This window comes from Lepidochelys kempii, chromosome 5, assembly GCF_965140285.1.
Source record: "Lepidochelys kempii isolate rLepKem1 chromosome 5, rLepKem1.hap1, whole genome shotgun sequence".
NCBI lineage: Eukaryota > Metazoa > Chordata > Testudines > Cheloniidae > Lepidochelys > Lepidochelys kempii.
Window position 1 is genome coordinate 29124396 of NC_136384.1, and position 21663 is coordinate 29146058.

At 42.3% G+C, this 21663-nt stretch overlaps 1 protein-coding gene across 1 annotated transcript in view; it reads left to right on the plus strand.

Annotated features, from left to right (window-relative positions):
- C7 (complement C7) overlaps window positions 1–20170 on the plus strand; it is a 36634-nt gene extending 16464 nt beyond the window's left edge. The window contains exons 9-18 of the mRNA XM_073343845.2: window positions 192–305; window positions 3435–3601; window positions 4447–4675; window positions 6203–6374; window positions 6805–6892; window positions 7975–8107; window positions 10091–10282; window positions 11335–11431; window positions 16778–16962; window positions 18659–20170. Coding sequence (XP_073199946.1) covers window positions 192–305; window positions 3435–3601; window positions 4447–4675; window positions 6203–6374; window positions 6805–6892; window positions 7975–8107; window positions 10091–10282; window positions 11335–11431; window positions 16778–16962; window positions 18659–18846 — 1565 coding nt within the window. The 3' untranslated portion in view covers window positions 18847–20170. The remainder of the gene's footprint in view (window positions 1–191; window positions 306–3434; window positions 3602–4446; window positions 4676–6202; window positions 6375–6804; window positions 6893–7974; window positions 8108–10090; window positions 10283–11334; window positions 11432–16777; window positions 16963–18658) is intronic.
- The last annotated feature ends 1493 nt before the right edge of the window (window positions 20171–21663 follow it).

The window sequence follows — 21663 nt, forward strand, 5'->3', positions numbered from 1 at the left end:
TGGATAGCTACTGGTTACTGGTAACCCTTAGCATGGGATCTGCTTTGTAGTTGTCCCCTCCTTCAAGAAAATGTTGCAGTTGTTCTATACCTAACGTGGGCCCTCAGTCAATGGGAGCCTCACACATGAATCCAAAAGCAGAAATTAATTTTCAGCCTACTGTGAAGGTAACTGGATCTATTTCTTTCCAGGTTTGAGTATTACAGACATGTACAAATGTACATCATCAGGTTGGAACTTACTTATCGTAAAAAAGAAAAAGACTACTTGCTCAAAACTGGATGAGCTGTTAAAATCCTCTTCAGGTAAATGATTCCATGGCACAGAGATTTCTTGCATTGTGGGATATGTCAGAACTGGTTACGTGTGGGAGATCAATAAAACAGAAGGGCTTTTTGGATATAGTAGAACCCTGACTATCTGAATGGAATTACAGGGAACATATTTGCACAAACAGGTTTCAGATAAGGAGTACTGAGTTTTCATTGTAAATGATGCATGTCTGGTGACATAATCGAGATTTCAGATATTAAAGGGTTAACATTTGAGGAACTTGGAAAAGGTATCAAAATTGTCAAAATATTGTGCAAGTTGGTGGAATGATCAGAAAAAACAAATGCAGACCAGTCCCTCTCATCCCTTTGGTCACTAGGCCAAAGCTGGCAGTTGCTGAGTTCCAGTAGGAATGGCAAGTGCTCAGCATCTCTCAGGACAGGATAATAGGGTAATAGCCAACATGGATTTGTCAAGAACAAATCATACCCCCCCAACCTAATTTCCTTCTTTGACAGGTTTACTGGCCTATTGGATAGGGGAGAAGCAGTAGATATGATATACCTTGATTTTAATAAGGCTTTTGACACAGTCCCACAAGATGTTCACATATGGTCTAGATTACCTTACTACAAGGTGGGTGCAAAACTGGTTGAAAGCCCATACTCAAAGTGGAGATATCAATGGTTCATATAAAAGGTGGGAGACCCATCTACTGGGATCATGCAGGGGTAGTCCTGGGTCCTGTCCAGTTAATATTTTCATTAATGTCTTGTGAAAGTATGCTTATAAAAACCAAGCTAAGAGGGTTCACAAGCACTTTGAAGGACAGGATGAGAATTCAACATGATCTTGACAAATTGGAGAATTGGTCTAAAATCAACAAGATGAAATTCAATAAAGCCCAGTGCCAACTACTGCATTTGGAAGGAAAAATCAAATGCAAAAATGCAAAATGGGGAATAATTGGTTCGGTGAAAAGGATCTGGGGGTTCTAGTGGATCACAAATTGAAAATGAGCCAACAGTGTGATGCAGTTGTGAAAAAGGCTAATATTCTGGGGTGTATTAACAGGAGTTTTTTATGTAAGACATGGGGGGTAATTTACCCTCTCTACTTGGCAATGATGAGTCCTCATCTGGAGAACTGTGTCCAGTTTTGGGTGCCACACTTCAGGAAAGATGTGGACAAATTGGAGAAAGTCCAGAGGAGAGCAACAAAAATGATAAAGGTTTAGAAAACCAGACCTGTGAGGACAGGTTAAAAACCCCTGGGCTTATTTAGTCTTGAGAAAAGAAGACAGAGAGAGGGGGGCACCTGATAACAGTCTTCAAATATGTTAAGGTCTGTTATAAAGAGGACTGAAGCTAGGACAAGAAGTAATTGGCTTTATCTCCAGCAAGGAGGATTTAGGTTAGATATTAGGACAAAAATTCTAACTATAAGAGCAGTTAAGCTCTGGAATAGGTTTCCAAAGGAGGGTGTGGAAGTCTTGTCACGGGAAGTGTTTAAGAGCAGGTTGGACAAACACCTCTTTGGGATGGCCTAGGTTTACATGGTCTTGTTTCAGCGCAGGGGGCTGGACTAGATGTTTTCTCAAGGTCCCTTCCAGCCCTACGTATCTATGATTTTATGACAGCTGTTCCCAGCCTGACTTGATTAGAGCCCATCTTGTGGTAGATTGGTGGATAGCCTCTCTTCCACATCCCTTAAGCCGTACTCATTCACAGTTGCATGACCCAGATCCACAAAGGTACTTAGAAGACTAAGTCCCAGTTGTATGCACCAATGTGATCAACAAACCTTCTGTTTGGCTGCCACCTAGTCCTGCAGGTGCTTATCTCACTTGGCACTAAACTTCTACTCTACCAGTTCCATAGGTGCCTCTGGGTGCACTACTGCCTTACTCTAGGCATCTGGAAATCTACCTGTTGCCCCAGAGTGATTTACAAAGTGGGGGAAGGTAGGCAGAGAAGTGCCTATCTCACCATGGGATCCAATCTGGTAGGCATGATCCTGGCTGCCCACCAGAGTGGGTTCCACTCAAAATCTGGTGGGGAATAAGAGGAATGGTGAGGGGGTGCCAACCTTATAACTTCTAGCCCATTGGGCACCATCAGCACCACTTCCACCTCCTCCCATTTTGTGTGGAGTGTTTCTTACAAGCAATGACTTAGGTATCTAAATCACCTGACTCCAGGAGAGGAACTCCTATTCATGAACTGCTAGCTAGGAGCCTCCCTGCAGCCTGGACTTAGATGCCTACCTCCGTGACAGGGGCAGGGCTTAGCACACATCCCTTTTGTCAGCATCTCCCATTGGCTGGCTTAGGAGGCTCCCTGCTTAGCATGCTGGCATTGTGGATTGCATTCTTAGGTGCCTGTCTCTCCTCATGCATTGTTCAGGGCACCTAACTCAGGCTTTGTGAATTGCAATGTTGTTCCTGTGATTTTCTAGGTGCCTAAAAGTTAGGTGTTGCGGTCTTCAGCACTGCAATGGCTAAGTCCCTTGGTGGATCCAGGCCTAAAATAATTATTTTTTTCTGTCCCTTCTCCCCTCTCCAGTTCCTCATCATACTCCTCCTGTTCACTCTTGTCTGCTTTCTATTTGTATTCATTTTTGTTTTTCACTTGTTATGTGAAAACTCCTCTCCTCACCAGGAGACCACCTGAAGCTCAGGGTGAGGAACCTCCATTGTTGGTTCTATGGGGCAATAGACACACGCTTGCAGAGCTGAACTGTGTGTTACAAGAGCAGACACACAAAGCTTGGGCTGGTAAGCTGCTTCCTGAGCTGCTCCAGTGGTCATCTGCATTAAGATCCACTGCAGGAGCAGGGAATAAAGGTGGGTTTCTAAAAGATGCACACCTTCTTTACTCACAACAGCATTTCTGTTGTAAGGAGTTGGAATGATTCCAGAGCCATGCTGCTTTCCCTATCTGTACTTCTGCCCTAGTCAGGTCCTCCCACGGTTGGGAAACACCATTTCAAGATTTGGCCTGCCATTTCCATTCTAGAATACATGTGCTATATTACTTAAATTCTCTACTGATGTCCCTTTAATTGCTCGCACAAGTATTTGCGTTATATTGTGGAATTTCTATTGCTACATGAAAACATACCAATCTGCTGTTCTGTATTTCTCATTCCTGAATGTGTAGGAACCAGTCAGAATCAGATTAGAGGTGATCCCTATGTAGAGGGAGGAAATCCAGCGGCTGTTGCTGGCCTTGCTTATCTAGATTTGAATAATCCTGCTGGAAATAGTGAAAGATATTCCTTCTGGGCTCGATCAGTGAAATACTATCCCAGAGTAATTAAACAAAAGGTAAGACTTGGTACTATTTTCCTAAAACAGCCCTGAGAGGTGGGTTTATCTGAAGTGGGGACATGACTAAGCTATAGGGGTTAATCAGCACCAGTTGTAAATGGCAATAGTTTTGTATCCAGATTGTTTTTAAAAAATTAAAATCAGAAAAATGTGCACAGGCAAAGCAGACTGAGAAATGTACGGTAATGACTGGCAGTTTTACAAAATCAAGGTTCTGATCCTGCATTGAATTTTGTACAAGTAGACACTGCCCCTGTGCAGAGCCCCAGTAATTTCACTACGGCTTTGCATAAGCACAGGGGTCCATCTGCTTAGATCTCAGGGCCCAAATATTGGAGCACAGTGTCAAATGAAAAGGATGAATTCTGTCAATGAGTTTGGGATTTAATGTGAGCTCTGGAAGTGTAGATTTTGTGGAATTGAAGCACAAAGAATTATTTTTTATCTTCTTAATCATTATAGAATGAAACTGACCTTACAGTTGTTTAAAATATACAACTTCTTGGACTGGGAAGCTCACATAGAGACTTTGCTAGTGCCTAGTTTTTGAGCATGGCACGGCATGGCATTATTTAGCCCCAATCCACACAGCCATGGCTGAACTGTGTTGAATACATCTGAGCTGCAAGTGACTTTAACAAATGTCTCACAAAGTTGGTTTTGAGCGTAGATAAGTCCTTACTTGATCTTTCCTACTAATGACAGATGAAGAGTTTTCCTTCTTTGCAAAATTGTCCACACCATATACATCTCCAAGTATCGTACAGGACCAATGTGTTATTAAACTGTGAGCCCTTAAAATATGTAGTTTTTAAATTTAAGTATCTGTTTATTGCATTTAGCTAACACCGTTGTACGAGCTGGTAAAAGAAGTGACCTGTGCCTCAGTTAAAAGGCATTACCTGAAACTAGCCATTGAAGAGTATCTGAGTGAGAACGATCCCTGCAAATGTCGGCCATGTCAAAATGGTGGCGAACCTGCCATAGTAGGAACTCAGTGCCTGTGTTTCTGCAAACCTTATACGTTTGGAGCAGCTTGTGAACTCGGAACTCTTGTACAAGATCAACCAGGTAAGTTTGCATTTGTTTTGAGATTTCAAAAGTTTAAAGCATACTTTTCTGCTTGCAATGATATCATCAGTGCTATTGTGCAGGTTGAATGTGCAGCTGATATTGGGCACCAGCAACTTGTAGAAGTCAAGTGGATTTTTGAGGGCATCAGGCTGCCAGGGGACAGAGGTTAAATGAGTATGGGGACTATTCCTCTCTGTTAGACTCTGGGTCTCTGCTTAACATTTGTATACAGCACTTTACATTTTCCAAGTATTTTCTTTAAGTATTGTGGATAATACTAGTAACAGTGAGAGCAGTCCTGCATTGGCAAGCAAATGGACTAGATGAATTAATAGATCTTTTCCATCTCTGGCTTCTCTGATTCTATTATCCCCATTTTACAAATAGAAAAACTGAGATGCAAAAAGATCAAGGCCAGAATTTTCAAACTTGGGTGCCTAAACACATTGTTTACCATGTTGTCGTAACAGTGTTGGTCCGAGAATATGAGAGAGACAAGGTAGGTGAGGTGATATCTTTTATTGGACTAACTTCTGTTGGTGAGAGACAAGCTTTTGAGCTTCACAGAGTTCTTCTTCAGGTCTGGGGAAGGTAACCAAACTTAGACACTTAAGTGCACATTTAAGCATCTAAACTATTGCCCAGTTTTCAGAGATATCGAGCACCCATAAGTACTATTGAAAAAAATAGAGTTTGTGTCATGTGCCTCTCTGATTATTTAAGTACCTTACTTTAGGCATCTAGCTTGAAAGTTGACTTGTCCAAGGTTACGTACAAAGCCAGGATTAGCATTTATGAATTCATGGCTCAAAGTATAGTACTCAATCCACTAGATCAAACTGCTTTTTTTCAAATTTGCCAATAACCTAGGCTTCTACATTACTTGTGTCCGTGATGCATGAAATGCCACTGATGAGTAGAGAAAAGGGAACAACTGTTCTAGTGGTGATGCAAGGAGGGATCAGATCTGTGAGAGGAGTATGTGTGCAGGGAGGGAATAAGAGCATAGAGATCAGTATTGGATTGCATGGGCTTATTTTAACTAATCTAAACCTGAATAAAAATTTGGATTCAAAGAGCACCAGTGACTAATATTATGCTGGTCTTCTCCTGACAAACTGAGTTTCATAATTATTCTTTTTGCTATGCAGGTAAATGAAAGAGTTCAATAACCATTTCAATAACATTTTTGGAATAAATGAACAAAAATGAACAATGGGTCCATTTCACATTCTGTGAAACAGGAACACATTCAGTTTTTTTGTCCAGTTGTAGTATGGCCCTATATTTCTATTTACTCATTCTGGTATAAATCAGCAATGACTCCACAGAATTACACCAGTATAAAAGCAATATAAGCAAGAAAAGTCTCAGGTCCATAATAGTGAGATCTTGGATTCAGCTCATTATCATCATTAGCTCTGACTGTTGTTTCCTGCTTTTAAGATACTAGCAGCTACTAAGAGGACAATAGAATTTCCTACATATTCCTATAATGTAAAGTCTCACTCTAACATTACACAGGAGTCATTGATGGAAGGTGGAGTTGCTGGTCCTCCTGGAGCCCTTGCTCAGGAGAAAGGAAGTCAAGGAGTCGAACCTGCAATAATCCACCACCTAGTGGCGGTGGGATATCCTGCATTGGAGAACAGTTTGAAAGCAGACAGTGTGAGGATGAGGAGTTGCAACATTTTCGGTAAGTGGATTGGAAACACCTTGAGCACGAATGCAAGTGGGAGATCTGGGGCGATTTATGATTTTGACTCAAAGCGACTTGTAATTTGTTGGACTGTCACAGAAAATCAGTGGCTTTGGCTAAACCAAAGGATCAAGTTTTTGTGTTTGTTCAAGCATGAAACAAAATGAAATTCAGGAGCTGTGATCTAGATGTGAAGTGGATCTGGAAAAAAGGGTGAAGCCTATGAGCTTAACTTTACTCTAGTCTTCACATGCTTTCTCAAAAACACATGATATATGAGTTTAGTTTGATCATGGCTTAAAGGAACACAGACTGGCCCTGAAAAGGGGCTTCTGTGAGAAGGGCAGTATTTTAGAAGAAAGAATGACTAAAAAACCCTCTTTAACTTAGTAAAAATAATCACAATCTTAAAATTTTTGCTTTACAGTTTGATTGAACCACACTGCTTTGATGTGTCCATAATCCCCACAGAATTCTGCTCACCTCCCCCACTCTTGGAAAATGGATTTGTTCAAGTAGGTTATAAAAAAGTTCTCTTTATTACGTAATCTATGCTCAGTTTCGAGCTGCAGTACTAGAGCTGCAGTTAATATACTCATAGTAATTCCCTACAACCATGTATTAGTCTTGATCAATTAATATGATGATGTATGAAAATCTCTTTAGCATGTTCCTCCTGGATTAAGTTTACAAGAAGTTAGCCAAGACTTATTTTACTTATTTGTAACTCTCCCCCCACACCACCTTTACTCCCCTTTTTATTACCCGCAATGCCCAGAGTCTCCAACAGAGATCAGGGCCCCTGTTGTGCTAGGCAATGTACAAACACATAGTAAGAGAGTCCATGCCTCAAAGAGCTGAACATTTAAAATAGACAAGATAGACAAAGGGCAGGATGGGAAAGAGGCACAGAGAGGTGAAGTGAGCTGCCCAATGTTACACAGCAAATTGGTGGTAGAACTAGGAATAGAATCCAGGTCTCCTGACTCCAAGTCAAGTGCCCTAACTACTGGAACACACTCTTTTTGTCCCCACTAGGACTCCGCACATGCTCAGGGATCCAACTGCCTGCAGCGGTAGGATTGGGCCTAATATCAGACATGATTTAATAAGGAGTAACAAGAGATCTTGTAAATTCCTTGGACCAGAGATTATGTCTTAACCACACTGTGAGGTGCCTAGCACCCTTTTGGTTGCTTTGAGAAATAACTAACACTATAGCAATACTGTATGTTTTGGAGAAATGTGCAAGAAACATCCTTCCCTCAAATTAACTAGGAATCAGTTAAAAAAATCTAAAATCTAATGGCCTGACCCTGAAAACCCTTACTCCACTGGGTCTACCTAAATGAATAAGGCTTGAGGGATTGTACCCTAACATGTATTTTGCCATTTATTTTTCCAGTCACTGGTTATCACCCTGCATGTATTAGTTTATCTCAGAAGATAAAGGTAAAATCCTGCAAACCATGGAATTGTATTTGCTCGGTTAATTCAGTCAGATTTCTTAGAAACCAAAAAAGAGTTTGATATTTTTAGTGGTAATTACACATTCATTGTTTCAAATTCAAAGCTTCCCCTATTTATTTCCTTTCAGAATGCCGATTCCTCATATCCTGTCGGGAAAAGTGTTGTTTACGCCTGCAGAGACGGTTATTCTCTTGTTGGTGATCCTGTGGCTAAATGTGGGGAAGGTTTAAAGTGGCTCATTGCATATCCCCAATGCAAGAGTATGTTTAAATTGATTTTCACTGCAAAGTACAATTGAAAGTTGACTTTTGAATCCCAGTGAAACTTTTCCCCACATCTATTTTTCAAAAATAGAGGAAAGGGCAGAGGGGGGATGTAGACAGCTGTAGTCTTCCAATTCTCAAACTAGAATCAGACTTAAATTGCTTTTTCTTTCTTTGAATATAGAAATTGCTATAATAGAATGGACAACTGGTCCATTTGGTCTAGTTGTAAGGAAGGCAAAAATTGAACCAGAAAACCAGGCCAAAGGTATACTGCAGGGGTAAATTTCTTCCTGACCCCCCTGAAGTCAGAGGATTGCTAGCCCTGATGATTTTAATCTTAGGTAAAATAATTGCAATGCTATTCAATGTATATAGGATTGAGGCGCTCCATACTCTTGTCCTGCTGCAGCAGAAAGTTGACTGAAATATACCCTCGTAATATATTGAATAATCCCTGCTTAATTCTCTTTAGGAAATGAAAACTCTCCAGGGTCCTAGCTAATAGAACTTGGAGTGGATGGCGAATTCATTTCTGAGAGCCTCACATTTGGTGATCAACTTAGCCCTGAGCCTATGACCAAGCATTACCATTATTTGCTGATAAAAAAATATCTCTGTGTATAATAATAATGCCACAACTTACTTGGGGTCCTATGGGAAGCTCCTGGCTACAGCAAAGTTCTCCAGTAGCTGTTCTGACAACATAGTGAATCCAAAACTCAGCCAGTGAACTCTGTGGGACCTATAAAGAAATGTTTGTTAGTTTATGTCTTCAACATTCTCTTCTCACTTCCTGCCCCGCTGCCCAGAGTGATTAGATCTTTTTTATTTTTCATTTGTGAGTCACCTATTAAAATGGTGTATCAGATAGATTGGTATCTTTCTAGATGGAAAGCAGCTTGGTCTAGATCCAGATCCCATCTTCCTTCTACCACCCATGCCAGCCTTAATGTCCACTTCATGGCCTCCCATTCCTGTCTTTTTGCCTTCTTCTATGACATGCATGGAGTTATCCTCCCAGTTGCAGGGTCAGGCTTCTACCCTTTCCTCATTTCAATCACTCTAAAGACTCACTTCTTTTGTATTGTCCACAAACATTAGCCCAGGCAGTCAGTTGCTCTCTCTACAAAAAAAAGCTTTAACATCTTCTTCTGGGTCTCTCAGGGTGTCTTAATTGGGCCTTGTCTATACTGGGGCGTAGGACACTGGTGTAATTGCATCAGTGCAAGCCCTTAGTAGAGGTTTATACCAGGGCAGTTTCTCCTGGGAGATCCCAGTGCAGACTAGATTGTAAGCCCTGGGGGCTGGGATTGTCTTGGTCTCTGGAACAGCCCCAAGCACATAGCAAATGTTTAACAAATAGGTTAATATTCTGTACTAACACAATTGGTGTCTTCCTAGAGGAATAAGAGCTGAGTTTTGCTCTAAACATGGACAGTAGACTCAAAGAATTTAAGACAGGACAAGAAATGTGTGACAACTTTCTGAACAAATTACAGTCACCATTCCTTTTGCTAAAAGAAAAGGAGTACTTGTGGCACCTTAGAGACTAACCAATTTATTTGAGCATGAGCTTTCGTGAGCTACAGCTCACTTCATCACATGTATGCCGTGGAAACTGCAGCAGACTTTATATATACACAGAGAATATGAAAAAATACCTCCTCCCACCCCATTGTCCAGCTGGTAATAGCTTATCTAAAGTGATCATCAGGTGGGCCATTTCCAGCACAAATCCAGGTTTTCTCACCCTCCACCCTCCCACACAAATTCACCCTCCTGCTGGTGATAGCCGATCCAAAGTGACAACTCTTTACACAATGTGCATGATAATAAAGTTGGGCCACCTCCTGCACAAATCCAGGTTCTCTCACCCCCTCACCCCCCTCCCAAAAACCACACACACAAACTCAGTATCCTGCTGGTAATAGCTCATCCAAAGTGACCATTCTCCCTTTTGCTATCTTCATTCCTTAGAAATAGCTTGTGTCTTACCTGTCCTGGTGGAGGATATGAGAGGAGAGCCATGGAAACCTTCATATGAGATTGGAGAGAAGGTGACTCTGTCCTGTCCAGATGGCATGCACTTGGAAGGGTCATCTCTCATTCTGTGTGAGCCCAGCCTCAAGTGGTCTCCTGATATGAAGGATATCCAGTGCAAGAGAAGAGGTAAGCCACTGCAGTAATTGGGTCTGAATGAAATCCTAGCAGTGATTACAGAGGCAGTGCTTCCTAATGGATGGAACTAGCTGCAGGAGATCTGAGCTCAATTCATGGCTCTGCCCCTGGCCTCCTGGGTGACTTTGGTCAAGTCCCTTCCCTTTCTGTGCCTCAGTTTCCTCATCTGTAAAATGGGTTAGCTCCTTTGTGAGGCACTTTGAGATCTACTGATGGGAAGTGATATCGAAGAGCTAGGTATTATATATGTATTGTTCCCTAAGTGTGCCACAGTTACTCATGCCATAAAATGTGCTGCACCCTTGCCCATGCTGATGGAGTTGCTGCTGCTGTGATGTTCACCTCAGGTGTCCGAAGACTATATTGAACTTCCACCATTCACATCAGATGAGCTTTTACTCTGAAACCTAGTGTAGATGAAACCCAGTAAAGTAGATGTCAACATTGCTAACTATTATTCAGTGCTGATCAGTACAGTAGAAATAGTTACTGTAAAGTGGGAAGTGGAATTTTAGATTGTAGACAGCACTTGCATATTAATTATTATTATTTATTTGTATTATCACCAGGATAATCATTGTGCTAGGCACTGCACAAACAAAGGACAAAAAGACAGTCCCTGCCCAGAAGAGCATGCATTAAGTAGAAGGCAAGAGACAAAAGATCAATACAGACAGACTGATGGGGGAGGAAAAGGAAACAACGAGACAATATTGATCAGCATGATAGGCTGTGGTCTCAGTATCCCACAATCACATACAGTACTCACATCTGTCCTCCCCCCCTACCCTGGCTGACTCTGGGCCCAAAGCTAAAGCATCATTCAGCAATTGCACTAGCTACAGAGTGTATTACATTTTTAAATTCTGTTAATTCCATCTACACAGTACATAATTTTAATTACAAGCAGGCTGTAATTTTATGGCATTGTATAATAATCCAGTACCTTTTTAATGCAACCAGGGGGATAATTCCACGGTTGCCATTTAATAGCCTTCATTTTTCTGATCTGTAATGGTTTTGTCTGTGTTCTTTCACTTTAGTACCCAGCGTGAAACCAGAACTGACAGAACCTAAATGTCAGCCATGGGAGAAAGTGCAACAGTCAAAATGTGTATGTAAAATGCCCTATGAGTGTGGGTAAGTCCAGCCTGACATTGACAATAACTTTCTCACTTCATTCAAGACAAATTAAATTTCTCAGGATTTCAGTCCATGACAAATTAGACAGCTTTACTTATACCAGGGAAAGTCATTGTGCTTTGTTTACATTACCGTTCAATCAATCCCTGTTCTTCACTTACCTGTCAGTGGGCATTAGCAGTGATGGAACTTAGGTAAACGGCTGAAGGTAAAGGGATAATTTCAGCTCCACTTGATCTGTGAAATGGGGGAGGGAAGGAAAGATAAAATGCTATTCTGGATATTTATAAGATCAAGGAAGAGTAAGAGCCAAGTCCTCCTGGGACATAAATTCTCCAAGTAATAAACATGTGCAATAAAGCAGGTGGTTCTTCTGAGAGACCGGAGAACTAGGAGAGGTGCAATAATCTGAGCTCCCATTTACACAGCAATTTGAAGAGGCAGTCTGTGACACCAGCAGAGTGCTTAAACTCACCTTTTTGCACCTCATAATGTGAAGTCTGGCTTGAGTTTATTGTTCATTTATTTGGTGCTTTGAGTCTCTGGGTCACTTTACCAATGGGACAAATGGTGCTGTGGTTTGGATTGGCCTTTATTGTGCTTGAAATCAAATGGCTCAACCACGGATTTATTTATTTTTTTAATTTGAGAAAACAGAAGAGTGTCCGGGACCCCACCAGGCAGTAAAAGTTGGATTTTCAAAATTGATCTGCACCCACAGTCGGGGTGAGATTTTCATAATAGCTGAGCACTTTGGTTGTGAGCTCTTGAAATCTGGCCATGTTCATCACAGTGGGAGCCACTGGGGGCTGAGCACTTTTGAGAATCGGGCCCTTGTTTAGATGCCTAAATGGGAGCTGAACTCTTGAGAATCTGGCCCCAGGGCTAGACTGTATGCTCCTTATTGGTGAGCAATTACTAATGACATGAATAGTCCTCATGACTGTGGTGGAGTGGCTCAGGGAAAAAGATTCTATTCAATGGGATCAAGGAGAGGATTTTCAGTGTTCTAAGTGACTTAACATCACTGGGACTTGTCAATGGAAGTTGTGCTCCGAAGTCACTCAGGCATTTTTGCAAATGCCACCTAGCCAACACAAGCTCTAACTAGCACATTTTGAATGTCTGAAAATTAATTAAAGTTAATGGGCCTCATTCAGTTTTAGTAGGTCTGATTCATCACTGTGCTATGAGGCAGGATGGCCATGTGGTTAGGGCAGCAGCCTAGGACATGGCTTTAAATCCAAACTTCCAGTGTGACCCTCAGTAAGTCACTTAGGGATTGATTTTTAAAGACGTTTAGGCACCTAAAGATATAGATAGGCACCTTGCTTTTGAGAATCCCATTAGGCACCTAACTCTATCTTGAGATGCTTAAATACCTTTAGTCTGACCCTTAGTCTCTGTGCCCAATTCCCCATCTGTAAAAGGGGGATAATAGTGCTGCTCTACCTCACAGGGGAATATTGAGGATAAATACATTACAGATTAGGAGGTGCTCAGATACTATGGTGATGGGGGCCTTCTCAGTGCCTAAGATAAACAACGTGTAACGCTCTGTTAAACTGTGCCCCGTGTAAGCAATGTAGTCTTGGAAGTCAGTAGTGTTGCAGCCACTTATGCAAAGGTCTGGATTTGGCTCATGGTTTATAGTTCTTTTTAGCCTTTAACACATTTTGTTCAAAGTGGCAGAAAAGTAAGTAAACAGTTCACTATTTCTAAAAAGAAAGAAAGAAAGAAAGAAAGAAAGAAAGAAAGAAAGAAAGAAAGAAAGAAAGAAAGAAAGAAAGAAAGAAAGAAAGAAAGAAAGAAAACCCAGCCCACCCCAACATTTTAGCAGAGAGAATAAATCAATTATTAAAGAAGATTAGATGGAATAGGCATCTAGTCAGTTGAGATTTAGTGTACTGCCATGTAGGGATTAAAGGATATAACTTGAGTTTGTTCTCTTACTCTGAGCCTGGTAGTACCTTAGTTTGCTCCGGAGACAACTCAGCCTCCACTCAGCCCAGCTGAGGAAATGTGGGAGCAATGACAGATTACATAGGAATTGCTCCAGTGGGTCAGACCCCATGGTCTATCTAGTCCACTGCCCTGTCTCTGACAGTGGTCAGCATCAGAGGTAGGAAAGTGAAAAACCCCACAGGAGGCAGATGTGAGATAATCTGCTCCACATGAGAGTTTTATCCTAATCCCCAATAGCTAGACATTGGTTTCAACCCTGAAGCAGAAGGTTTAATATCCTTCCAAAACTATAATCTTGTTATCCATACAAATGTCTAATCCCTCTTTGACATCACGTGACACTGAATTCCACAGTCTAATTAAAAATATAAGAAAAGATCTCTGAGCCATTAATGGAGAAATTGTGGAGGGTGGGAGAGATCCCAGAAGACTAGAAAAGAGAAATACAGCAGAATACTGGGCAACGGCCGCTCAGCCACCACTCTAGTCACTGTGAATCTAATTAATTACTCTAGAGTAGACCACAGTGGTGTAGCTAGGAGTGGAAATTTGGGTGAGCCCTGACCTTCCAGTGGGCGGGCAATGACAGACTGTGCTAGCTCAGCTTCTCCCCCGATGCCATATCCTCTTCCTAGCCCTGGTGCCCCCAAACACAGGGCTTCACCTGCCGAGCTGGGCATGTGCATGGGCCCACAACCCCACCCCCATGCTCCAGTGTGGGTAGCTGCTGGGGTAAAAGAGGTTCCCCCCTTCAGGCTGAAATTCTTCACATTCCTTAGGGCAGAGGGAGGATAATAGGAACTGACCCCCCCACTTCAGTTGAGCAGAGTCCGAAGGCTACCCCCAGCCCAGCCCCGCAGGGTACCCAGGCAGGGAAACAGATTCCCTGAGCCTGACCATCTTGGGAAGAGAGAAAGTTTATCCAGAGCGGGGAGGGAAAAGTGGGGCAAGGGAGGGGCTGGACAGGGGAGGGCAGAGGCCAAGGGCCGTAGTTGGGGGAAAGGGACAGGGCAGGACCCGGGGGGTACAGGACAGGGGTGAGGTGGCAGAACTTGGGGGCATAGCAGAGCCTGGAGCTGGGGGCACAGGGATGATGAGACTGGGGTGCAGGAGGGATCGGAGTTGCGGGGTGGGGGCAGGAGGAATCTGGGGGCCCACCTTCCCCTACCCCCTCCAGCCAGCCCTTACCGCTCAGCAGGCATCAGAAGACAAGGCTGCCCGGGGCACACAGGGTGCGGGGCACGCCCATGGGGTGGAGGGGCGGGTCTCACCAGGGCTCAAGCTCCACCCACCCCGCTGACCCCAGCTTGGTGTCTGTCTGGCCGCCCAGCCGGCCATGTCCCTCTGTCCTGCCGGTGCATCTGTGTGCCCGTGCTTCCTGCACTGCATGCTGCTGCTCCGGTCTCCAGCGCCCAGCCCAGTCATGCATCTTGGCGTCTGGCCTGGCTTCACTCCGCTCCGGCCCCAGTGTTAGCCCCACACAGATCTGCCTCCAGGAGGCCCACTCCCTGTCTGGGACGTCTCACCCACTCCCAGCTTGTGAATTCGGGGGTCTGGCCCCGCCTGCGCTCCATCCTGGATTTCAAGTGCCCGAGTCATGCTCCGGGCTGCTGTGGCAGCACGACACCCCTGCTCAGATTTGGGTGGGTCTGGATGCTACATGGGTGGGATATTCAGGTTAGACATTAGGAAAAACTTCCTAACTGTCAGGGTAGTTAAGCCCTGGATCAAATTACCTAGGTAGGTTGTGGAATCGCCATCATTGGAGGTTTTTAAGAACAAGTTAAACAAACAACTGTCAGGGATAGTTGAGATGATACTTATTCCTGCCTCAGTGCAGGGGACTGGATTAGATGACCTATCGAGGTCCTTTCCAGTGGTATATTTCTATGATTCTATTTCCTTTTATAAGTTTTGATTTTCTCACCTTTCAGTTTCATTTAATGTCCCCTTGTTCTTCTGTTAGAGAACAGGAAGCACAGAAGTTCCCAATCTACCTTCCCTAGACCATTCTTTATTTTATAGACATTTATCATGTCACCTCTTATTCATCTCCTTTCTACAGTGAACAATCCCAGTCTTTTCAATCACTCTTCCTATGACAGTTTTTTCCTTATCCCTACTCATACTTGTCACCCTTTTCTGAACCCCCTCCAAACTCTGCAAACTCCTTTTTGAAAAGGGGTGACCAGCACTGTGCATTGTGTTCTAGTTGAAGGTGTACCATTGATTTATATAATGGCAATATATTATTCTCCATATTATCATTCATCCCATTCCATATGCATCCTAATATTCTGTCTCCAAGGAGGCCCTAAATTATGCCTGGCTGCAGCCATTCCCAAAGGGCTATTTTGCAACAAGGGGATTGCCGGTGTGCAGCATGTTTCAGCCACATCCCTTCCCCTGGTATATCCTTGCCCTGGGGAAATCCCTTACCAGCTGGTTCAATCAGCTTTTCACTTGCTTTGGATTGCTGAAGCATTACAAAGCAGGCAGATCAGTGAGTTAGGATCTTCCCCTTAGTCTTTTCTTTTCAGCTAAATTAAACAGCCTTGTATACACATTTTTGTAAATATTGTAAAAATCAGGTGTTGAAATTTGTTATTTTCAGACAAATAAGGCAATACACTAAGTCTACTATGTGTTTTTAAAATAGCAAATGGTAGAAGCAACTGAGTTTAGCTGTCAAGAGGGTGTGGATAGCAGTGATGCCTACAACTGATATTTAGGCATTTAAATCTGGGGTTTAGATGCCTAAATACATTGGTGGATCTGGGCCTAAAGACTAAAGCATGCTCCAATTGAAATCAGTGGAAAAATTCACAGAGACTTCAAAGGGCAGATAAAGGTCTTAAGTTAGGCACAGCATACCTGTGATGAAGAGAGAGAGAGAGCCTAATTCTGATCTCACTTACCTGGGTGTAAGCCATGAGTAAGCTATCACCAGCAGGAGAGTGAATTTGTGTGGGGGGGTGGAGGGTGAGAAAACCTGGATTTGTGCTGGAAATGGCCCACCTGATGATCACTTTAGATAAGCTATTACCAGCAGGACAGTGGGGTGGGAGGAGGTATTGTTTCATATTCTCTGTGTATATATAAAGTCTGCTGCAGTTTCCACGGTATGCATCCGATGAAGTGAGCTGTAGCTCACGAAAGCTTATGCTCAAATAAATTGGTTAGTCTCTAAGGTGCCACAAGTACTCCTTTTCTTTTTGCGAATACAGACTAACACGGCTGTTACTCTGAAACCTTCACTGAAGTCATTGGGGATGCACCAATGTATGTGAGATCAGAATATGACACTTTCTCCCCCCTTTTTAAGAGGTACCAAAATAAAGCAGAAGTAAATGATGTGATTTCTGCTTTTCTTTTCAGACCGTCTCTGGATGTCTGTGCCACAGATGAGAGAAGCAAGAGAAACATGGCCTTAACTGTGTGTAAGATGTACGTTCTTGAGTGTATGGGCAGAAAATACTCTTTGACCAGTGAAGAAAACTGCAAAATGCCTGCTGCAGCTGCAAAACCTTGTGGCTTATGTCATTTGTGGGAAACATGTGATGGTAAGAGAGTCCCCACAGTTAATGTGGGTAAATTAGGAGAAGCTGCCTGTGAATAAAAGGCACACTAGCCATGACTTTGCTCCTGGCTTGATGTGCCTCCATTTACCCATTTGTAAAATAGATATAATAATTCCTACCTACCTTCCAAAGGTGTTAGGAACATAGGAATTGCCCTCCTGAATCAGAGCTGAGGCCCATCTAGTCCTGTGCCGTGCTCTGACAGCGACCATATGCTTCTATGCTGGAAAAAAGCCTGTAGGGAGTAATTGTGGAATAATAGGGAAAGTTTCTTGCTAACTCCCATTAATTAGAGGTTGGAGCATGAAATTTGATATCCCTTCTAGAACCTTTGGGGTGAAATCTTGACTGCACTGAAGTAAAGGGCAAAACTCCCATTGACTTCAATGGGGCCACGATTTCACCCTGGTGTTTGTTATTAAATCCTTGCTCATCTTAACTCTGGATGTTGTCACTATCCATGGCAATGTCCAATCCTTTTCTGCATCCCGCTGAGCGCTTGCCCTCAATGTTATCTTGTGGCAATAAATTCAGTGGCTAATTACATATTATGTGGAAAAAATACTTCCTTTCCTTGGTTCAAAAATTGTTGCCTTTCAGTTTCATTGAACATCCCCTTGTTCCTTCATTCTGAGAAAAGGTGAAGAGAAGTGCCTGGTCTATGCTCTCATACATTATACTCTCTTTTCTAAAGTAAACAGTCCCAATCTTTTCAATCTGTCATCAGTTAGAAGTTCTTCCAGGCCCCTATTATTCTTATCACTGGTCTCTGAATGTCCCCTGTTTCTGTTACGTCTCTTTTGACCTAGGGTGACCAGAATTAGTGTTTGTTAAGTGCTTTGAGATCCCGACATACATACTAGTTGTTATTATATTTCTTATAATAAAACTATCAAAAACATATTTTTATCTCTTGTCTAGTGGGTTCAAGCAGTGATCCTTAGCAAACACTGTTTTGAAGAACAGAAAATAGGTAAAAAGCATTAAAATAGAAAGGGAAGAAATCAGGCAAAGATTAAACAAATAGTCAAAATAACTAAGCCTTAAATAAGGACAACTGTGGACTAAGGTTAAACCTAAAAAAACAACACACAAATGGAAAAGAAATCTCATATCCCTTATTGTTTGTATGTTGCTATTTAGGCCCTGATTCTGTGAACGCTTATGCATACATTTGCATATAAATATGCATACATTTACTTATGTGAGCCGATCCATTGACATCAGTGAGATTACTTATTAGTAAAATTATACACATATATAGAGTTTGCAGGATCAGTGCCTTAGCTTGTTACTCTCTGGTGCAGGGACCTGTCATCTTATATGTTTTTTAAGCCTCTTGTCCATCAGATAAATAATAAATCATGCTAAGATTTTTTTCAAGCAGTAATTTCAAATGAGTAGGAGAGTGCTGTACTCTCAGTCATCCTCAGCAAGTACTGCTCAGACTAGCAGCAGCCCCAATACACACTTATGATTTCTGTTGCAATAGAATTGCTGTTTGAATGTGTTTGTAGTTTCTCCACCGACCCTGAATATTGATTAACATCTGACCAGGAGCAGGAGCTCCTACAAATTGCTCAGTTAATGGGACAATTTCTGACAGCGAGGCAGGTATGAGTCTGTTTTTCTTTCAGTGGATGAGATACTAATATTGGGGTATGTGTGTTTTTTTAAGCTCAAACCAACAGATGTGTGTGCCGAGAAGCTGGGCAATGCGACGAGGGAGGAATAAGCATTTGCATTGAAGTGAACGGGAAAGTCACCAGTAGGACAATGACTGAATGTGAGGCTGGTCTCCTGAAGTGCCGGGGGGAGATTGTCACTCCTGTCAGCATAAGACCCTGTGATGTACAGAGTAAATAAGATATTTTATGGTTCATTTTGCTTATTGCCATGGGATATGTCAAAATGTCAATAGTTGGGCAGGTCATGCTTAAAAGAGCCTTTGAGTTTGTTTTTTCTTTTCTATGTACATAAAACCTTATTCTACCCAATGTAGGGCCTGACATGAAGCCCACTGAAATCCATGAGGGTCTTTTCATTAGCCTCATTGGGCTTTGAATCAGGGCCCACAGTCCTTACTCAGCTTGAACAGTTCCATTGAAGCTAAAATAAGGGCTATAGGTCTACATGGAATTGGCAAGTCTGCTTTACATTTCCCTCTGGGTTAAAAATGTTCCAGAATCGGCCTTGATCCTACATCCTGCAGGCGCATGGAACAATTGTAGACTCAGTCTAAATCTGCAAATACCAAGATGCTATTTATAAAGAGTGATTGATTTAAGTATCTAAAGCATGTAAATTAATTTGAAAAAAAACCCAACAACCCACAAGTGCACACATACACTGATTGGACTGGATAGCTTCCCTGTGTAGAAACCAGGGGAAAGAATGTCCTATTAATGCAATAAGAGATATGATTATTCCCTTTTAATGAAGTAACTTTATTACCATTTTGCCTTATTCAATTAAGCACACTGCATGCACAGTACTGTACCTATCACTGAGCCTGAAGCATTTATAAGTCAAAGCAATGTGCACTAATAATGAAGACAGCTTAAAATAATGAAAAGAATTAATATACTGTAGCTTCTTGTACTCAATTCTGCTTAATAGAAATATAACCATATATTGCACATTATCCTAACTTTCATTGAGAGCTAAACTTTCAAACATAGGCAGCTAAATGGAACTTGCCAAAATGCATTTGTATATTTGCAAAATATGAATTTACGTATGGAAAAGTATCTAGCAAAATCTGTTTTCAAAGGAAAATTTTCTCAAGGTAGTTTGCTTTGGGGAGGTGTCTTCTAATAGAAATGGAGAAAAACTGCACTCAGTCTCCTTGGAGGTACTTTGGGGCAACTTCTTAAGGAAGGAGGCTGTCCAATAAAGGTGGTGTCTTGCACACCACAGCTTGTGAACCTAAACTCTGCAAACAGGCAACACGCACCTACCTGTTTTATGCATGCAATGGCATGTTTGCAGGTATACACACATATGCTGCAAGTGCAATTTAGGTACCTGTGTTTGAAAATCCCCCTCTTTTCTTCCCTCGTGGTTACTCTTAGATCAAAACAAGGACATGGGCAGGGGGCCGAGTAGCAGAATGGATGATAAAATGAGTGGGATAAAACTGTGAAACTTGTACATTTTTAAAGCAATGGATTTATATGTATCATTAAATGCCTATCAAAGATAACAGGTCCCGTCATTTCTCCATATAATGACTATTGACTTATTTGTATGATTGACCTGCATAAACCCTAACTCAGCCTGAAAAGGTCCATTCTGTGGTAGTACTGGAAATGAGAATTCTGAAATCTTCCTCTGGCACTTATTTGCATATTAGGCCTCTCAATACTTGGCCAGCTCACATATTTTCACAGAAGTGCCCTAGCTTCAGAAGCAAACTTAAAGCTCTGGACATGCTTATTTGTGCAGTGAGGTTTCTTTCCCCTGGAACGATTCTCCTACATTTATCATTTGACCCTTGGACATCCTGGCTCACCACTAAAGCTGCTCTTACACAATAACTTATTTTGTTGGCTAGCAAAGTGTTGTCACGTTTCCGCATCCCAAGCATAAAGAGCCAGATTCGGCAGTCCTCACTCAAGCTGAGTATTGCTTACTCACATGAGCCCTCTCTTTAAATTAGTTATTTGATCTGTTTGAGTTTGAACCACATTTAACAACCATGTTCTAGCCTTTAACTGGATCAAATTCTATGGCCTGTGTATTGCAGGAGATCAGTCTCATAGTCCCTTCTGGCCGTAAAATCTATGAATCTGATGCTCCAACCTGTGCTGGCCAGTGTGCAACAATAAGGACCTGACCAACTTGCAAATGTCCTGTGTCAGAGCACAGTGTTATGACAAGTTTTTTTCCTTCCACACAGGCTCTAAAGCACAACTGTGTCATAATAAGGTATCATAGCATGGTACCTTTTGTAGCGTAAACAGGCCCAAAGAGAATCCCTGGAACAATTAAAAGGCATGTCTACACAGAACATTTTACTAAGCCAAGGGCAGGGCTTAAATTCAGCTAGAGCTCTCTGGAGCAGAGCTCTGGTAAATATTTTCAAACATTGTCTCCAGCCTGATGCTGTTATGGTTCTGAACCGGGGAGTCTGCAGCCCACTAGGGGGCTGTGAGTCGGTTTCACAGCGTCAATGCCCCCCCCAGGTGCTGAAGCCCTGAGAGCCCCCCCTCTCCGCAGAGCTGAAGCCCTGAGCCCCCGCATTCCCCCGGGGTCGGGGGAGCCTGGTGGGCTCTGGGAAATAGTCTATGAGAATTTAAGTCCTTGTCAAGGTCTATTAAGGTGTATTAAGGTCCCCTGACCAGTTTTAGACAGGAACTATCCATGCTATAGCCATGTTACTGAACTATGATGCCTGTTTGTTTGTTGTTTGAATAGATTATCACATGGATTGGCTGTATATCACCAAAACCGTGTGGTCAGACCATAGGAAAGAAGCTAGAACATGTTTTTAAAGCATGGTTATTACACAGATTTTCCCCACCAGCATTGCTTAGCCAAACTGTATTAGGAACTGATTTAGATGGAACCATGCTTAAACTCAATTTTTAAACATGAGTTTAAAGACCAGGCTAGAGGAGACCTAAAGATCTATGGATTGTGGCTCTCCTGAATTCTAGAGACAAAGCAGGATTCTGTGCA